This window comes from Hydra vulgaris, chromosome 10 (assembly GCF_038396675.1).
Source record: "Hydra vulgaris chromosome 10, alternate assembly HydraT2T_AEP".
Taxonomy (NCBI): Eukaryota; Metazoa; Cnidaria; class Hydrozoa; order Anthoathecata; family Hydridae; genus Hydra; species Hydra vulgaris.
In genome coordinates this window covers 31,574,256-31,592,279 of record NC_088929.1, presented here as the reverse complement: position 1 = coordinate 31,592,279, position 18,024 = coordinate 31,574,256, and the positions used below count along the sequence as shown (strand labels likewise).

General features: G+C 28.2%; 1 protein-coding gene across 2 annotated transcripts in view; it reads right to left on the bottom strand.

Annotated features, from left to right (window-relative positions):
- Positions 1-16,259, bottom strand: part of LOC101235176 (uncharacterized) — a 30,674-nt gene extending 14,415 nt beyond the window's left edge. The window contains exons 1-2 of one of the 2 annotated variants that reach the window (XM_065807784.1): positions 15,970-16,259; positions 68-10,737 (exon numbers count right to left, since the gene is read on the bottom strand). In XM_065807784.1, the coding sequence (XP_065663856.1) occupies positions 68-10,737; positions 15,970-15,998 (10,699 nt within the window). In that variant the 5' untranslated portion in view covers positions 15,999-16,259. Of the gene's footprint in view, positions 1-67; positions 10,738-13,558; positions 13,909-15,969 lie in introns of those variants that run through there. The other variant, XM_065807785.1, reaches the window with a different exon arrangement.
- Between the last annotated feature and the right edge of the window lie 1,765 nt (positions 16,260-18,024).

The following is an 18,024-nucleotide window of genomic DNA, read 5'->3' as shown; positions in this document are numbered from 1 at the left end:
AATAATAATAAAATTAACAATAAAAATAATAATATAAATAGCAACAAAAACAATAAAAAGGAAAAACCTCCTTCTCTATTATATGGATCATCTGCATATAGAGTAGAATAAGTTTCAAATTCTTTATTTTTTGTTTTGCAACAAGTACAACAAGGAATACAACAATTTGCAAAAGCACCACCACAACAAGTTGCACAAAAGGCTGGGCAACATAAAGGCAGACATACCCAGAGTAGCCATATCAATAAAAATAGTAAAGCAATTGCTATTATCAACCACAAAATCCATAAATAATCTATTATTGGACTTGGGCTTATTAAGCAATCTGCAGATTGAGTAACAGAAACAGAGCTCACGCTATAATCAGGAGCCATAAAACTTACAAAATTCATATATCCAGTAGTGGTTGTTAAGATATTTTTTATTTTGTAAGCATTGATGCATGTTATATTTCTATAGTTCCAAGAAATTTTTGTTACCGTTGAATTTATTTGGTTTATACTAACTATGAAAACAGAATTCTGAGAATTACCACTAAAGGAAGTTATTTTTGAAATAAGAACTGACATCGCATAGCAGTTGGACATAATGTAAAGTTTACTTTGGGAAACTAACATACTAAAATCAATTAATGAAAAATAGCTTTGATAAGAGATAGTTGTAGTGACCAATTTTGATACTGAATCACCACATGTATTTTGAACATATATTATGTATTGAAACATATTGCTTTTAAAAAAAGAGTCTTTTAAATTTTGATAAAATTGCATATCAACTAATGCACAAACTTGCAAATTTACTTGATCAAAATAAATCCATGATAAATTGGAATAGTCTGAACGCAAACTCACAGTCAAGTTTCTTGTAAAACCTTCTTCTTTATCAAAAAAACTATCCTCGGGTAAATAATAAGTATAGAAGTCTCCAACAACAATCATTTCTGAAATTTGAAAAAAATTCTCGACAGGTTTACTGTAAGATGAACAGATTCCATAGAGTTCATCACTTGTGGTCATAAGAGTAAATTCTGGTGATAAAACATCAGCAAAACGTTTTTGCGGTAAAATTAGGCTGCGATAACTTTTAACTGTTGAACAGAAACAAACCTTGGGAGAATCACAAAAGCCCCATTTAAAGAGTCTCATACTACTGTTGATAGAGGAAAATGCAACATCATTAATAACTTTCATTTGAAAAAAACTCTGAAGTTTTGATATTAATAGTAACTCTTCATCAACAAGAATCTTATAATTTGTTAAACTTAAAAAACTAGCAACATAAACAAAGCTCAATGAAGGATTTTTAGATAATGTAATTGTTAAATCAATAAATGCATAACCCCCTAGCTTATTAGTAGCTTTTAATTTATAATAATAAACATACTGAACAACATTTTGCGTTCCTAATCGAGGATATCCTCTTATACTTTGCTTATTTGAATCTAAAGCAACCCATTCATTAAAAGGTAAAGGTTCATAATTAAAGGTAAATAGTTCTAAATATAAACTTTTTGTGTTACCATAGATTCTATCAAAAAAAGTGTTTTCATTAATTTCAAAGTAAAGTTCCTGGCAAAACTGGGCTGATATATTCGGTGGATTTTTTGGATCAGGAGGGCTAATAGAAAAATTACTACATGAATTAAGAAAAACCTCCTTTTCATCCAAATATATGAATTCAGGCTGAAACATTTGACTATAAATTGAACTAAATGATGTTAAAGTTTTAGATCGAAAACTTAAAATTTTTTGCATAGAACATTCATCAGACACAAATATAACCGAACTCCATGCCAAAATAATATTTATATAACTAGTAGTCCTTATAACAGAAAAGCTGTCAGTTATAAACGAATCAACAGAAAAAATGCCTTGAGATTGTGATATAAAATATGGAAGTAACTTTTTCTCATATATATAAAACAAAAGCGATACATCTTTCATATCTATAAACAAAGGAGAAAACGATCGCACTGTTAAACTTCTCATATAGTTCGGGCCTAGAGGTGGCAATTTAACATTAAAGATAAACTTTTTGATCCCAACATTTTTGTCACTGTCCGTTGCTTTCAACAAAAAAACCCATTGCGCTTTAGTATAGCTGATGCTGCTAACAAAGCCATTTAAACGAAAGCTACTTCCCGATTGAACAAACTCTATCCAACTGTCAACAGAAACAGAAAGTCCACTTTCTGTAGTGAGCTCAACAGCCAGTTTCGTCATGTCACCGTCTTTCGCATCTACAAAAGTTGTAACAGGTAGGTTAAACGAAAAGCGGTAAACATTGATATTAATTGTATATTCTTGTGACGGCTGATCTGGAACAGGTGCGTTGCGATCAATAGCGCAATTGTCTGATAAGTTGACATCAACTGAGTTGAGGTAGAAGTTTATGTTTGCTAAAACACTAACCAAGTCTGGATTGACTTTACCGTTTGCATCAAGAAATCTCTGTGATATTGACGAAGCCAAGGAACTGTCACAACTCGCGCTTGTGAACTGAACCATAGTCCATTGAATTTTTGTTTGCAATGAGCTTGTGTCGTAGCTGATTATAAGTATGGAAGATGCAGAATATGACAGGTACTTTGATATTGCCAAAATAAATTGATTAACAAATACAGTGAAAGAAGTTATTGATGACGATGTCGTGAACGTGATAACAAACTTTTGTTGAATAGGCTTGTATCCTACAATGTTAACGTTAATCAAACGGTATGCTTCAATTTGTAATGACGTCACAGCAACAAGCCTCAGCAAGTAACTAGTTCTTTGAAGAGCGATCATATTGGATGCATAGGCTTCTATTCTCAGACCGATAGCTAAGTTGTTATTGCTCAACGCTATCCAATAAAAATCCGGCAAAGCATTTCCGTTTTCGTCACGCAAATAAACTGACAAACGTGTTGCAACCGAAGGGGAAGAAAACAAATTACTCGGAAGAGTGATGGAAAAAAATTCACCGAACTTTACACTAATCGGGTTCAAAGTAGCTGGGCCAATTATAGGCGGATCAATAGACAAATCCATACATGGTCCAAGGAACGATTCTTTTTCCTCTACGTACATAAACTCAGGTTGAAACATCTGACTATACATAGAGCTGTACGCTCCAGTGGTTTTAGATCTAACGCTTATGATTTTCTCCAAAGAACATTGATCAGATACAAAAATATTCGAACTCCACACCAACTTTACGGTGATAAAACCATTTGTCCTTGTAACAAGGAGACTGTCTGTAATCAAAGAGTCTACCTTCACAAAGCCCTGGTTTTGTCCTATCGAGTAGGGAACCAACTTTTTTTCTTGAATATAGAACAAAACTGAAACGTCTCTCAGACTTAGCATAGCTGAAGAAATAGAACGCACTGTTAAACTTCTCATATAGTTCGGGCCTAGAGGTGGCAATTTAACATTAAAGATAAACTTTTTGATCCCAACATTTTTGTCACTGTCCGTTGCTTTCAACAAAAAAACCCATTGCGCTTTAGTATAGCTGATGCTGCTAACAAAGCCATTTAAACGAAAGCTACTTCCCGATTGAACAAACTCTATCCAACTGTCAACAGAAACAGAAAGTCCACTTTCTGTAGTGAGCTCAACAGCCAGTTTCGTCATGTCACCGTCTTTCGCATCTACAAAAGTTGTAACAGGTAGGTTAAACGAAAAGCGGTAAACATTGATATTAATTGTATATTCTTGTGACGGCTGATCTGGAACAGGTGCGTTGCGATCAATAGCGCAATTGTCCGATAAGTTGACATCAACTGAGTTGAGGTAGAAGTTTATGTTTGCTAAAACACTAACCAAGTCTGGATTGACTTTACCGTTTGCATCAAGAAATCTCTGTGATATTGACGAAGCCAAGGAACTGTCACAACTCGCGCTTGTGAACTGAACCATAGTCCATTGAATTTTTGTTTGCAATGAGCTTGTGTCGTAGCTGATTATAAGTATGGAAGATGCAGAGTAAGATAAATAGTTTGCTATTGTTAGCACAAATTGGTTTACAAAGGCTGGTACAATATTTACAGCAGTAAATGTGTTTACAGTTACATAAAAATTTTTATTAATTGGCCTATATCCTTGGATGTTTATATTTATTATGCGATATGCTTCTATTTTTAATTGGGTTACAGCAACTATCCTAAATTTATAATTAATTTTTTGAATAGCTATCATATTTGATATATAGCCCTCTATTCTTAGATGAAAAGACATAATATTGGTACTTAACTGTATCCAGTAAATATCTGGTAGGGCCTTACCATTTTCATCAGCTAAATATACATTAAAACTTGTTTTAGTTGAAGAGAAAGTAAATAAATTCTTTGGAAGATTAATGGAGAAGAATTCACCAAACCTTACTCCTATAGGATTTAATTGAGCTGGGCCGATTATAGGTGGGTCAATAGACAAATCCATACATGGTCCAAGGAACGATTCTTTTTCCTCTATGTACATAAACTCAGGTTGAAACATCTGACTATACATAGAGCTGTATGCTCCATTGGTTTTAGATCTAAGGCCTATGATTTTTTCTAAAGAACATTGATCAGATACAAAAATATTTGATGTCCACACCAAATTTACAGTGATAAAACCATTTGTCCTTGTAACAAGGAGACTATCTGTAATCAAAGAGTCAACCTTTGCAAAGCCCTGGTTTTGTCCTATCGAGTAGGGAATCAACTTTTTTTCTTGAATATAGAACAAAACTGAAACGTCTTTTAGACTTAGCATAGCTGAAGAAATAGAACGCACTGTTAAACTTCTCATATAGTTCGGGCCTAGACGTGGGAATTGAACATTAAAGATATACTTTTTAATCCCAACATTTTTGTCACTGTCCGTTGCTTTTAACAAAAAAACCCATTGCGCTTTAGTATAGCTGATGCTGCTAATAAAACCATTTAAACAAAAGCTACTTCCTAATTTAACAAACTCTATCCAACTGTCAACAGAAACAGTATTTCCACTTTCTGTAGTGAGCTCAACATCCAGTTTTGTCATGTCGCCATCTTTAACATCTACAAAAGTTGTACTGGCTAGAATAAAGGAAAAGCGGTAAACATTGATATTAATTGTGTATTCTTGTGACAACTTATCTGGAATAGGTCCATTGCGATCAATAGTGCATACATCTGATATAAAGATATCAGCAGAATTCAGAATAAAATTTATGTTAGCTAAAACGCTAAACAAATCTGGATTGATATGTTTACTATTTTCATAAAGTAGTTTTTGGGATACTGATGAAGCTAAAGAACTTTCACAATTTGTGCCTGTAAACTGAAACATCGTCCATTGAATTTTTGTTTGTAATAAACTGGTGTCATAACTGATAATAAGTATAGAAGATGAAGAATATGACAGATATTTTGATATTGCTATTATAAACTGATTTATAAATGTTGAATAAGAACCTATTGTTGACAATGTGATAAAGGTAAAAACTACGTTTTGTGAAACTGTCTTGTATCCTATAACATTGATGTTAATTAAACGATATGCTTCAATTTGTAGTGATGTTACTGCTACAAGCCTGAACAGATAATTTGTTTGTTGGGCAGCTATAACAGTTGATATATAGCCTTCTAATCTTAGATTAATAACTTTGTTACTGCTGATTGATATCCAATAAAAATCAGGTAAAGCATTTCCATTTTTGTCACGTAAATAAATAGACAAACTTGATCCAACAGAAGGGGAAGTAAACAAATCATTTGGAAGTATAATAGAGAAAAATTCACCATATTTTATTGTGATATCTGAAATAGTTGAGGGGCCTATCATGGGTGGTTGGCTAGTTAAAAAGTTGCAAGCATTTAAAAATTCCTCTGTTTCACCTAAATAAGTCATTTCAGGTAAGAATAAGTCAAAATATAACTTTTCAAAGTTGAAATTTGTCTTTGACCTGAATTTTATAACCTTAGGAATATCACAACTACTTGAAATAAAAATAGCTGAAGTCCAAACTAAATGAATCACAAGTAACATATCATTCCTTGTTACTTGCAGTTGTTCTGTTATTAATGTGTTTAAATCTGTTACACCTTGGTTTTGTTGTAAGGAATAGGTAAACAGCTTTTGTTCCTGAATGTAAAAAAGAATTCCAACATCTGTCTTCTCGTATAAAGTTGGTGAAAATGAACGTATTGTTAAATTTTTTCTATAATTTGCTTGCATTTGTTTTTCAACCATGATAAAATTGAATTTTTTGAATGCAGCATTTCCAGCTTTATCAGTTGCTTTAATAAAATATGTCCAAGTATAAGTGCTAGATATTAAAATGTTTACATAACCAATAAACTCATAGCTGTTAAATGATTTTTGTAGTTGAACCCAGTTGTCAATTGGCACTGGTATTTTGCTTTCCATTAAGAAATCAATCTTTAACATGTTCATATTCCCATCATTTTTATCAACAAACGTTGTTAATGGTAAAGTGAGTCTGAAGCGATACACATTATTTTGAATGATTATGTCTTCTGTATTTGAATCAGGTATAGGTGATACATTATCATTGATGCATGCAAATCCTAAACTGTATGTTATACTTGTATTTACAAAATTCATATTATTTAATACAGATATCAAAGAAGGATTTAATGCTCCATCATTCTTGATTTTTGAAGTAATTGCTTGAATTAAAACATCATCACAAATGGAGCCAGTCAATGGTAATAGAGTCCACTGAATATCAGTTGAAGATGTCGTGGCTACAAATTTTATAACAATAACTGAGGATATTCTAACCGATAAATAACTTGATAATCTTGATATAAGATTTGAAAAAAATATATAGTTTCCAATAATATATGACTGAGAAGAAAAAGTAACAATATAGTTTAGTTGTAATATTTTATTATCTGAAATAATAACAGTAAAAAAATTAACAATTTCTTCAAGTAGCGGCGTTATTGCTGCAAGTTGGAATATAAAACTTGATTGTTTAGATGCAATATCAAAAGGCACATACCCTTCAATTCTCAAGCCATATTTAAATATATTGCCATTTAACGTAATCCAAGGTAATGATACAGGCTCACCATTTTGATTTCGAAGTTCTAAAGTAAGTATCATTGAACTTCCGCTCAAAGGAGGTCTAAAAAGATCACTTGGAATGCTTACAGAAAATAGACTACCAGAATCTACGTCAACTTTTTGGAACTGTTGTGCTCCAAATATTGGGGGGTCAGCTGATAAATAGCTGCATGCATCAAAAAAACTTTCAGTATTTTTTATTAGATTAAACTCAGGGAAAAACATGTTAGAATATGTTGTATAAAATTTTCCATTGTTTTTGCGTCTCAGTTGTACAATTTTATCTAATTCACAATTAATTGTTACAAAATCTGTTAAACTCCATAGCAGAGTTATTAAAATTTCACCATTATTACGAGAAACTTTGAAATCTTCTGTAATAACTGAATAAACATTGCTAATTCCTTGAAGGTTGCTTTGAGAGTAATTCATCAATTTAAAATCTTGTATATAAAATAGAATCAAAACATCATTACTATTTACAAAGTTTTGGTAGTTTGAACGAAGTGTTAGAAGCATTTTGTATGTAGCTTGTTTGGGAGAAGATTCTAAGTTAAATATATAAAGCTTAGTCGCAAAGTTTCCATCACTGTTTGTTGCTTTTAAGATAAATTTCCAAATTAATTTGTTATACACATTCAAGGGTATATAACCAATAAGACTATCATTTCCATTAAGTCTAGAAATTTGAACCCAGTTGCTTAGTGAAACAGGTTCCCCATTCTCTAACAGCAAGTCTATCTTGAGATTACTCATATCACCATCTTTAGAATCAACAAAAGTTGTTCGCTTTAACAACAAAGTGAATCTGTATGTCTTACTAGACACATTTATGTTCAACAAAGGTTCATCAGGAACAGGATGACTATTGTCAATAGCGCAAACACCCAATTTTTCTATACTTATAGAAGTTAAAGTAAGCATCACCTTGCTTAAAGAATTAAAAAACTCTACAGTTGCTTGTCCATTATTGTAAACAAGTTTATTAGTTATTCGATTTAATTCATTGAAATTACATTCAGATGCTGCATATTCTTTAAGAGTCCACCTTATGACAATACTATTTAATAAAAAAGTTGGCTTTAAAATTACAAAAGAGTCAATGGGATACATTAAGTTATTTGAGATGGTCGTCAGAAAAATTTTGATAAATGTTGAGAAAACAATAACATTATCTGATGTCAACCACATTGTAACCACAAAATTTTCTTTTACTTGATAATAATTTATTATATTTACAGTAAATAATCTACTAGCATTTATTAACAATGGTGTATACGCTACTAAGCGAAATGTATAAACAGTTTGCATTGCAGCCACATCATTTGAGGCATATCCAACAAGAACTTTACTATTAGATAAAGTGTTATTACTCAAACTTATCCAGTATAAAACAGGCAAATCATCTTCATCTTTTCCTTTTAAATGAATATTCAATTTCATGCTACTTCCATCAGCTGGCGGAGTGAAGATATCATTTGGTATATTTATTGAAAATAATGAACCAAAAGTAACATCAACTTTGATAAAAGCCAGGTTACTAACTAAAGGAGGACTTGCAGATAAATAACTGCAATCTCCAATAAAACTTTCAAGGTTGCTCATAACAGTAAACTCTGGTGAATAAAAACCATTATACGCAGTTTTAAAATAATCAAATTCTTTTGATCTGAATCGAATAATTTTACTTACATCACAAGAGAAAGAGAAAATGCTAGAGCTCCATAAAAGCCTTGCAGTAATAAAGTTAAAATTTCTTTCAACATTTAAATCTAATACAATTAATGTATTCACATCAAATATTCCTTGGTTTTGAAGTAGAGAATATGGTAAAATCTTTTTTTCTTGAATGTAAAATGCAAGCTCCACATCATTCAGTGAAACAACTTCAGCTACTGATGTCTGAAGTGTCAAAGATATTTGATAATACAGTGATAATGGTTGTGTATCAATAAAAAAATTGTAAGACTTGGTGGCATAATTACCATCACTATCAGTAGCTTTAAGAAGAAAACTCCAACTTTTCTTGCTGTATATTTCTAAACTTAAAAAACCAATCAATTGGTCTTTATTATTTGATCGCAGCAATTGAACCCAATTACTTAAAGGAACATTTTCACCATTTGGTAGCAAAAGTTGTAAAACCAACTTACTCATGTCTCCATCTTTTGCATCAATAAAAGTTGTACTTGGTAATGGCAAGATAAAACGATATAATCCATCCTTAATTGATATATTTAAGTATGCTTCATTACGCACTGGACCATTTTGATCATTAAGACATGCTAATTGTGCTGAAAAAGTAATATTTGTAACTATATAGTTGATTGTCATGTTAATAACATTTTTTAAATCATTATTTGGTAACCCATTATTATCAAAAAGTTTTGATTTTAATAGTGACACTTTATCAAAGTTACAATTTTTTAGTGTAAGATCAAACAAAGACCATTTTACAACAATCTGACCATAAAGTGTGTTCACATCAAATATAATAATCGATGAACTAATAGATAAATAATCAGACATTATGGAAATAAACCTAGTAATAAAATTTAAGTACGAAATTGAAAAGGCCACAAAACCTTTGAAAGAAACAATAAAATTTTGCTGTATTATTGGAAATGAATTTATGCTTATATTTAAAACCCGATAACTTTCTTCCAATAATGGTGAGCTTGCAACCAGCTGAAAAATGTAACTAGATTGTTGCAGAGCTTGATTGTAGGATATGAATCCATCTAAAGTTATCTTACTGGATATATTATTTCCATTTAATTCTATCCAATAAGAGGAAGGCAGTTTTTCGCCATTACTTGTGCGAAGGTAAAGTAATAAGCTCATGAGTTTTCCAGTTTCTGGGGAGAAAAACAAATCTGAAGGAACAGCAATAGAAAAATAAACTCCAAAATCAACTTTAAAAGGATTAAGAACATAATTTGAAACTACTGGTGGATCAATAGAAAGATAGCTACATGCTCCGTAAAATGATTCTGTAGATTGCTTTACATAAAATTCTAAATTAAAGTATTGAATGTATGTTAGATTATATTCTTTAATTGTTTTTGATCTAAAGTCTATTATTGATTTCAAATTGCACCAATTTAAAAGAAACATGGATGAACTCCATGTTAAGTAGATAGTTGTTAACCCATTATTTTTAGTAATGTTTAAACTATCAGTAATGATTTGATCAAAGTTCGGTATTCCTTGTTGGTTTAATTGAGAATATGGATAAATCTTTTTTTCTTGAATGTAAAACAAAATTTCAATACTTGAACTCTGAAATATATTCGATGAATTTGATTCCAAAATTAGAAACCTTTTATAAATTGGATCTTGAGGGGGCAATAAAAATGTAAAATTATATAATATGGCAGCAGAGTTTCCATCTTTATCAACTGCTTTTAAATTAAAGTAATAATATTTGTTTTGCCAAACACTTCTATCAACATAAAAAATTAACTCATCTTTGTTTGAAGATCTCCTCAAGCCAATCCAATAAGAATTAGGAACTTGTTGATTATTAGCAAATAACCACTGTAGTTGAAGATTCCGAGTGTTACCATCTTCAGCATCAGTAAAACTATCTTGAGGTATTTCTAAGGAATATCTATAAATAGTGTTCAGTACATTTACAACTTGATAAGCTTTATTTGCAATAGGAACTCCACTCCAAATAAATGATGCACTAAACAAAAATAAAATGTGTACTAACTCATATATAGCAATGCTGCACTAAGACGAACCATACACAGTATATATGCATATAAATACATGCATATATATATATATATATATATATATATATATATATATATATATATATATATATGTATATATATATATATATATATATATATATATATATATATATATATATATATATATATGTATATATATATATATATATATATATATATATATATATATATATATATATATATATATATATACACATTTTCAGCATTAGATGTCACACTTATGATCTGATACTGAAGTAAGTAGCTATGGGGACTTCAGTACATACATCAACTAGCTGGGTAGAACATGCAATGGAGTGGCACAACATTAACTGAGGGGTTGGGTAGAGGGGGTAGTTTTTTTTTGTTTTTTCCTTTTTGTCTGAAAAAAGTTTTTTTTTGTTTTGAAAATCTCAAATTATTTTTTGACATGCCATTTTAGATTTTGAGCATTTTTGGTATACAAGCTTAAATAAATTTAAAAAAAATTTCAGTGATATAGATACTCTTTTTTTTTTACTCACTATTGTTTTTTTCATCACTATTGATTTGTTAAGTTAATTGTGATTTAAAATTAGTTTTAAGTTTTACATTAATATTGGTTTTAAGAAGAAATGCATTAACCTTTAGACTCATGGCTTTTAGATTTATGACTTTGGCAATAATCTTTAGGACTAATTACTGTAAAAAATCCTTTTCTTATATTAACAAATACTAAAAAAATTACTTTATTATTACTGATATTGCTGATAAAATTTACCATTAACATAAATTTAAAAAATTCTTAGCATAAATCACCATAAATCATTAGCATGTATTAACAAATAACATTAATTTTTATTATTAACTTTTACTTTTTTAAATTTACTTTATGAGATAACTCTTGTAAAAAACTTAATTTAATCAAACATGTTGATCAAACATAGGCTTCAAGATATTTTCACAATATTTTGATAGTTAATACATAATATCTGAGTTTTATTAATGAAAAGCTTTGTTGTGCTTCTGAAACCAATTCAAGGTATTTAAGTAAGAATTGAGGAAAAAATAAAATTAATGCAGCTATGATATCAAACAATTGCTATTTATAAGAAAAAATAATTTTGCTGCCCTATGCAAATTTTTTAAGAGGAAAAAATTTGCATATTTATAAATTGAAAAATATTTATGAAGCAGAAAATACCAAATGGAATGGGAAAAGCTTTTTTTGTTTGATCACAATAGTATACTAGACAATATTTTAGACATGTAATCCACCATCAATCAGAAAATTATTTTCTAGATGGAGAAATTAAATACAGAAGTTAACCTAAGTACCACATACAACATCTATAACTTAAAGCCAATGAAATTTACAACCAATGAAGCTGAAATTATTTACCCAAACAAAGATATTTTGATAATAACTTTACTTTGATTAATTTGAGTCTCAAAAAAATCTTGGGCCCTAATGTGAAAATTCAATAAAAGTTATAAATACTAGGCTGTAGCATTAAAACTAGGACATAGTCCTAGTTTTAATGCTACAACCTTGGTATCATGTGGTCATAGCCTTAGCTTTCCTATCTTTAATCATAATACCTTTAATGAAAGTTTGGTTTAAACATTGAGCTCATAATTTAACTTATAGTAGCATGTATATTGAAGACATAATATTTCATTATTTAAAACAAATACAAGATCACTTACATTGGTCGCACCACCAATAAACAAAATAACAAACAATCAAAACAGAAACATTAGGAGTAAGTAAAACAAAAATTAAACAAATGATTAAAACAGAATATTTAAGATGTAACACAGAATTTAGGAAAAGTCATACCAATAAAATTATTAAAATCGCAAAGACTTAATAAATCATTATTCTTAAAAGTTTGAGGTCCAATAATGCAAAATCTTTTTAATAGTAATGGACCTTTTTGTTTGCTACCCAAGTTGTCTGATTAGATCAGATGTTGAAAGCTGTAACAAGAACTCCTGACACAACACTGAACTATACAAAGAAATAAAATAGATTGGGTATTAAAACTGCTACAAAACATAAAAAAAAAACTGATTGCAAAAAAAAAAATAATTCAAAACTAATTGATTTGTTTAAGTTCTTTACATTACATGAACCAACTTTTCTTCAAGTTTAACTTAATTAAATTTTGAATCAGATGAAAGTGTGGTGAAGTGAAATTAAATCTGAAGTAAAGTTGACATTAACATTGTTAACAAGTAACATTGACAGGGATGAAACAGTAAAAAACATTTAAGTTAAATGATCTAAATTTAATTATTTAAAATGCTTATGGATAAGTAAAAAAAACATACTTAAAAAAAGTCTGTCGAACAATTTTGTATTAATTATTATTTTGAAATCAATGAAATAAGAAAATTTAATGAAAATTTCAAAAGATTAAATTTCAAAATTTTGCGGAAGTTAATTTGTGTATATTTTGAATCAAAAAATTTTTTTCAATAAATAAGCATGCATAGTAATAATAACAACAATGATATTTTAACAACGCCCTATAAACATTTAAAAGAATTTTAGGACCATTTTATCTATCTATATATTATGTAGTATGATACTTTTCAGCAGTAATCTTTTAAAAAGAGTAACTAAGAATAGAAAGTAAAATTGAAAATAAAGATCCTGGAGAAAATTAATGAAATAGCAAAAAAACACAGAAAATTAGTTTTGGTAGTGTGACTCATCAATATATGAAAGCAATATTGTTGTCAATTATAATTAATGATTTCCAATTTAAAATATGAACTTACATCTATCTAAAAGCCTAAGTAACAAATTGCAAAGTCAAAACGAGTTCTAGCTGTAAACCAAAAGCTAAGGATTAAAAACTAAAATATACTTTAAAAACATTGCTTTTAAAACTTTCAACTATCACTGCTTTAAGCTTTCATAAATCACTGACACTAATCAGTATTCTATAAAAGTTTAAGATATCAAACTAATTCATGTGTTAAATTAATTTGTAAATTAATTAATAAAAAAAAATTAACATGTATACGTTCAATTTTTTATTTAACATCACGTTTTTTTTTGTTTTTTTGTTGTTGTTGTTGTTGTTTTTTGTTTATTGCTAGTTTACAAAATCGATTCAATTTTTGTCAAAAATATATAACTTTTATATCAACTTATTTATGGTATGTAAAAAATTACTTTTTATGGAGTGTAAAAAAATTTATTTGAATGCGTTTGTTTAATAACATGTAAATAAGACATTCAAATTTAAAATCGAAACAAGCTACAAGTAACTGATTTTAAATCTAAACTAAAACGATAAACTTTAGCTATCCATTATGTATAAGTAAAGTTTATTGTACTAATTCATATTTAAAATTGTTAATAGTTAAATGTTCATATTTAAATTCATATTTAAGATTACATTTAAAATGAACCATAATGGCTAATTCATTACGGATAAGTTAAGTTTATTATCGTTTTCAGTTAAAAAAATTTTAAAAGATAAACATGGTAATAAATTAATAAAAGGCTCTATAAATGAAAAACTTTACAATTTAAAGCATAACCGAAGACAGCATTTTCAAAAAATTTATTGTGCCGATTCGTTGTTGTGTTTATTTTATTATTTTTAATTTTTCGTTTAAAAATAAATAATCTGCAAACTAAAAAAGTTTTATTAATGAAAAACCAATATTTTTTTTTTTTAATTTGGAATGAAAAGTTCAAACAAAATGTATATTTATATAAGGGAAATAAATGTTGTAATAAAAAATAAACTGCATTATATAAAATCAAGTATGAGTATTGAGGATCTTCTCTTTTAAAAAAGAGTCAACAAGTTTGGAATTCATGTTCAAATTTGTTGACTCTTTTTAAAAAAAAAAGAAAATCTTCAATACTCATTCTTAATTTTATACTACGTAGTTTATTTTTTTATACACTTATATACAATATAGTTTATTTTTTATAAAACTTTAAAATGTGCAAAGTTTTTTAAATTTTTTAACACCGATTGTCACAAATTTTAGCATTAAGGTATTTTTTTTATATATATATACAGAGGTGTCTCTAGGGAGTGGGGGGGGGGAGGGGGGATGTGTGGACCGTACCGGGTGAAAACATCACGATCTGATACAGAGGGGTGACACCGAAATGAAAAAATGCAAATCTGATAAAACTGATCATGCTCATGCTCTCGATAATTTATTTTTGCGTTTTGCCTAAACAATAGTTTGCAAGTTTTGATTTTTCAATATTCTTCATTAATAACTCTTTTATTTCTTCATTTCACACAAAAATCTTTCATTTTTTATTCAAGATCAAAAGATTGAATTTTGTTTGCCTTTTACAAAAGATTGTTTTTCGAATGTTTTTCACAAAAATTAAAATTTTTGTGAAAGACATCCGAAAAATCTTTTGGTGATTTTCTGATTAGCCATAATGTTTTATTATAATTTTACGGTTTTATTATCTTGAATTTGTTTATCATAAAACAAAGTTTTTTTAATGTTTAATTTGCGACGAGAATTCGTCTATATTGTAGTCAACTTGAGGATCAACCTGGACAACAACCTAGTTTTTTTTTTTCCTCGTGTCCTAATGAACTTGTTATTGCGATGTTGGTTCATTTTTCTGTTCTGTTTTTTTTTTTTTTTTTTTTTAGTTTATCTTGTCTTCTATAATATTAATTTATTTTACTTTTTAGTATTTTTACTTTTAAGTTTATAACACCATTCTAAACTTTGGTACTTTTAAAAATTTGTTATTTCATAAGTTTTACTTGATATCCTAATGTAATGAATAATTTCTAATCTCATAATGTTAAGATGCAAATTCTTTATTTTACTTTCTTTTTTTTTATTTTTAACCTTAGACAACTTTTTTGATTTTTAAGAATCATCCAGTCAAAAAAAAAACACGGAAACGAAATTTGCAGTCATCTGTTCACATCTATAGAAAAGGTTTGTTATACGTAATACTTCAGCAGTTTATTTCGTCGTGAAAAAAAATACTAAAATTGGTTAAATATTACAATGAAGTTCAATGAAAACAAGATTGGTGATTGGATATGCAATGTTTTTAAAAATTGACATATTTAAAAAAAAAAAAAAGAAAAAAGAAGAACCTATTAAAATATGCTCTAAAACAGAATACTTGCTAAAAAATAAATTCTTATATAATTTTTTTATGTTTTATTTTTGCTTACCATTGAATGAACACCAGCAAAGATAACATTACAGATTTTGTGTTTCATAAATCCGTCACACAAAAATCTTCAAATAAAGAATATTTCATTCAACTAAATGTTTTCGAAAAGAAATCTCCGTCTTTTTTTTAAATCAGTATTAATACCTGGCTAATTACTTTATATATATCTATAGCCAAATTCCATTTTAAAATTATTGCATATTGAATTGAAATTTTTTTTTTAATAAATGTGAATACTGCTTGTACCCTATTTTTTATGTATATTCTTGAACACGCGTATACTTGAATAATTTATTACAGAACATTTAAATCTCGTAAGCGTCTTTTCAGTTTCAAAGCCAGATCGTCGAAATAAATGCCTACGAGCCTATTGACTGATTTTATATAAACTAGCAATATATCCCATTTTAATAAATTTAAATAAAAATAAAGTTTGTAAAACAAAGATTATGTTCACTAAATATTTAAAATAAGAAAATAATAATAATACAACAAAAACAGTAAAATTAGAATATTATTTTTGAAGTCATGTCTAAAAGTAAAGTTATCTAAATCTTTATAAAAAAAAGTGTAATTAATTTCTAGTGTAAAATACTTCAGATGAAAAAGTCACAAATAGTGTGGAAATTAGAATTGTAATTTTAAACTATTTTGTGTTCATCACTGATATCAAATGAAAGCAGTTATCAAGTTAAAATTGTATTTAGAATTTAATCTAGATATTGTACTATTATCATATTTGTTATTTAAATAAATGTCGAAAAATTTTTTAAACCATCCTCGTCTAAAAATATTTTGAAACGTATTGCTGATATACGGAATTCTATTCGAAAGGTTTATTCTATTATTTTTAAAAAACTTATTTAATTCAATAGTCATATGAGCAGTTTATGTTACAATAATCAAATCGTGTTGAGTTTAATTCGTTAAGCGAATAGTACAATTCGTTAAACGAATAGTTAGAATAGAAAGCAATTCGTTAATCGAATAGTACTCGCTTTTATTATTGTAGCGAATAGTATTCGCTTTTATTATTATATTTACTTATTATTATTATTCTTTTTTATTTACACTGTTTTTATTATAATATGTAATTTATAAATTTTTAGCATCACTTTTTAGTGTTTTGTTATACATAATTATACATGATATAATAACGTCAGTTATGCATCCCAGTGGGAACAAGACGTGTTTAAGACGTATAAAATATGCATTTATACAAATAACTAGGTTTTTTAAATGTCTATGTCCACATGCCCACATGGATATTTTGGGCGTATTGTTATTTCGGATGCGTAATTAAAACTCAAATTTCAAGGTTGAAATTTAAGAGTTTAAATAGTTTTTTTTTCCTTTTAATATTAAGAAAAAAATAATAGTTAACAGTCTAAAAAAAAAAAAGAAATCTTTTATCATTTTTTATCATTTTTGAAGTTATAGAGTAAAAACGGATAAAAAAAAACAAACATACACCGAAGATCAAATCGCGCTTGCAGTATCAAAAATAAAAATTAACAAACTTTTACTCAACAAAGCAACAACATTATTCAGCATACCAGTAGTAATTCTTTATAGGCATGTCAACGGCATAGCTGAAACAATTGGTTTTAAGAAACCATTATTTGGGGAGAATGAAATATGGAAACTAATGGGTAATTAAAAGAATACTTAATTCAACCAATGATTACAGTTAAAAAAAAACAACCAATTAATAAAGAAAATATTTTTAGTTATGTTAATATGTTGACTCTCTAAAAGGTTTTGAAGGTTAAGTTTAGTTGAGTTATTTTTTGTGCTGAACTATTTGGTGCAATAAAACTTGGTGCTTTTTTATATATCGCTTTGGAATACATGTTTGACAAAGCCAAAATTTGCTATTTGAATTTTCTTACAAATACCATTCACTAATTTGACTTGCTGAAGCGTCGCTAAAAATATTACGGCGCACAGTGACTCAAAACAACACAAAAAATGGCAATAAACCCCTCACAACTTTTCTCTAAATTAAGTGCCTTTTTTTGAATAATATTAAATTGCAATAATTTTTTATTTC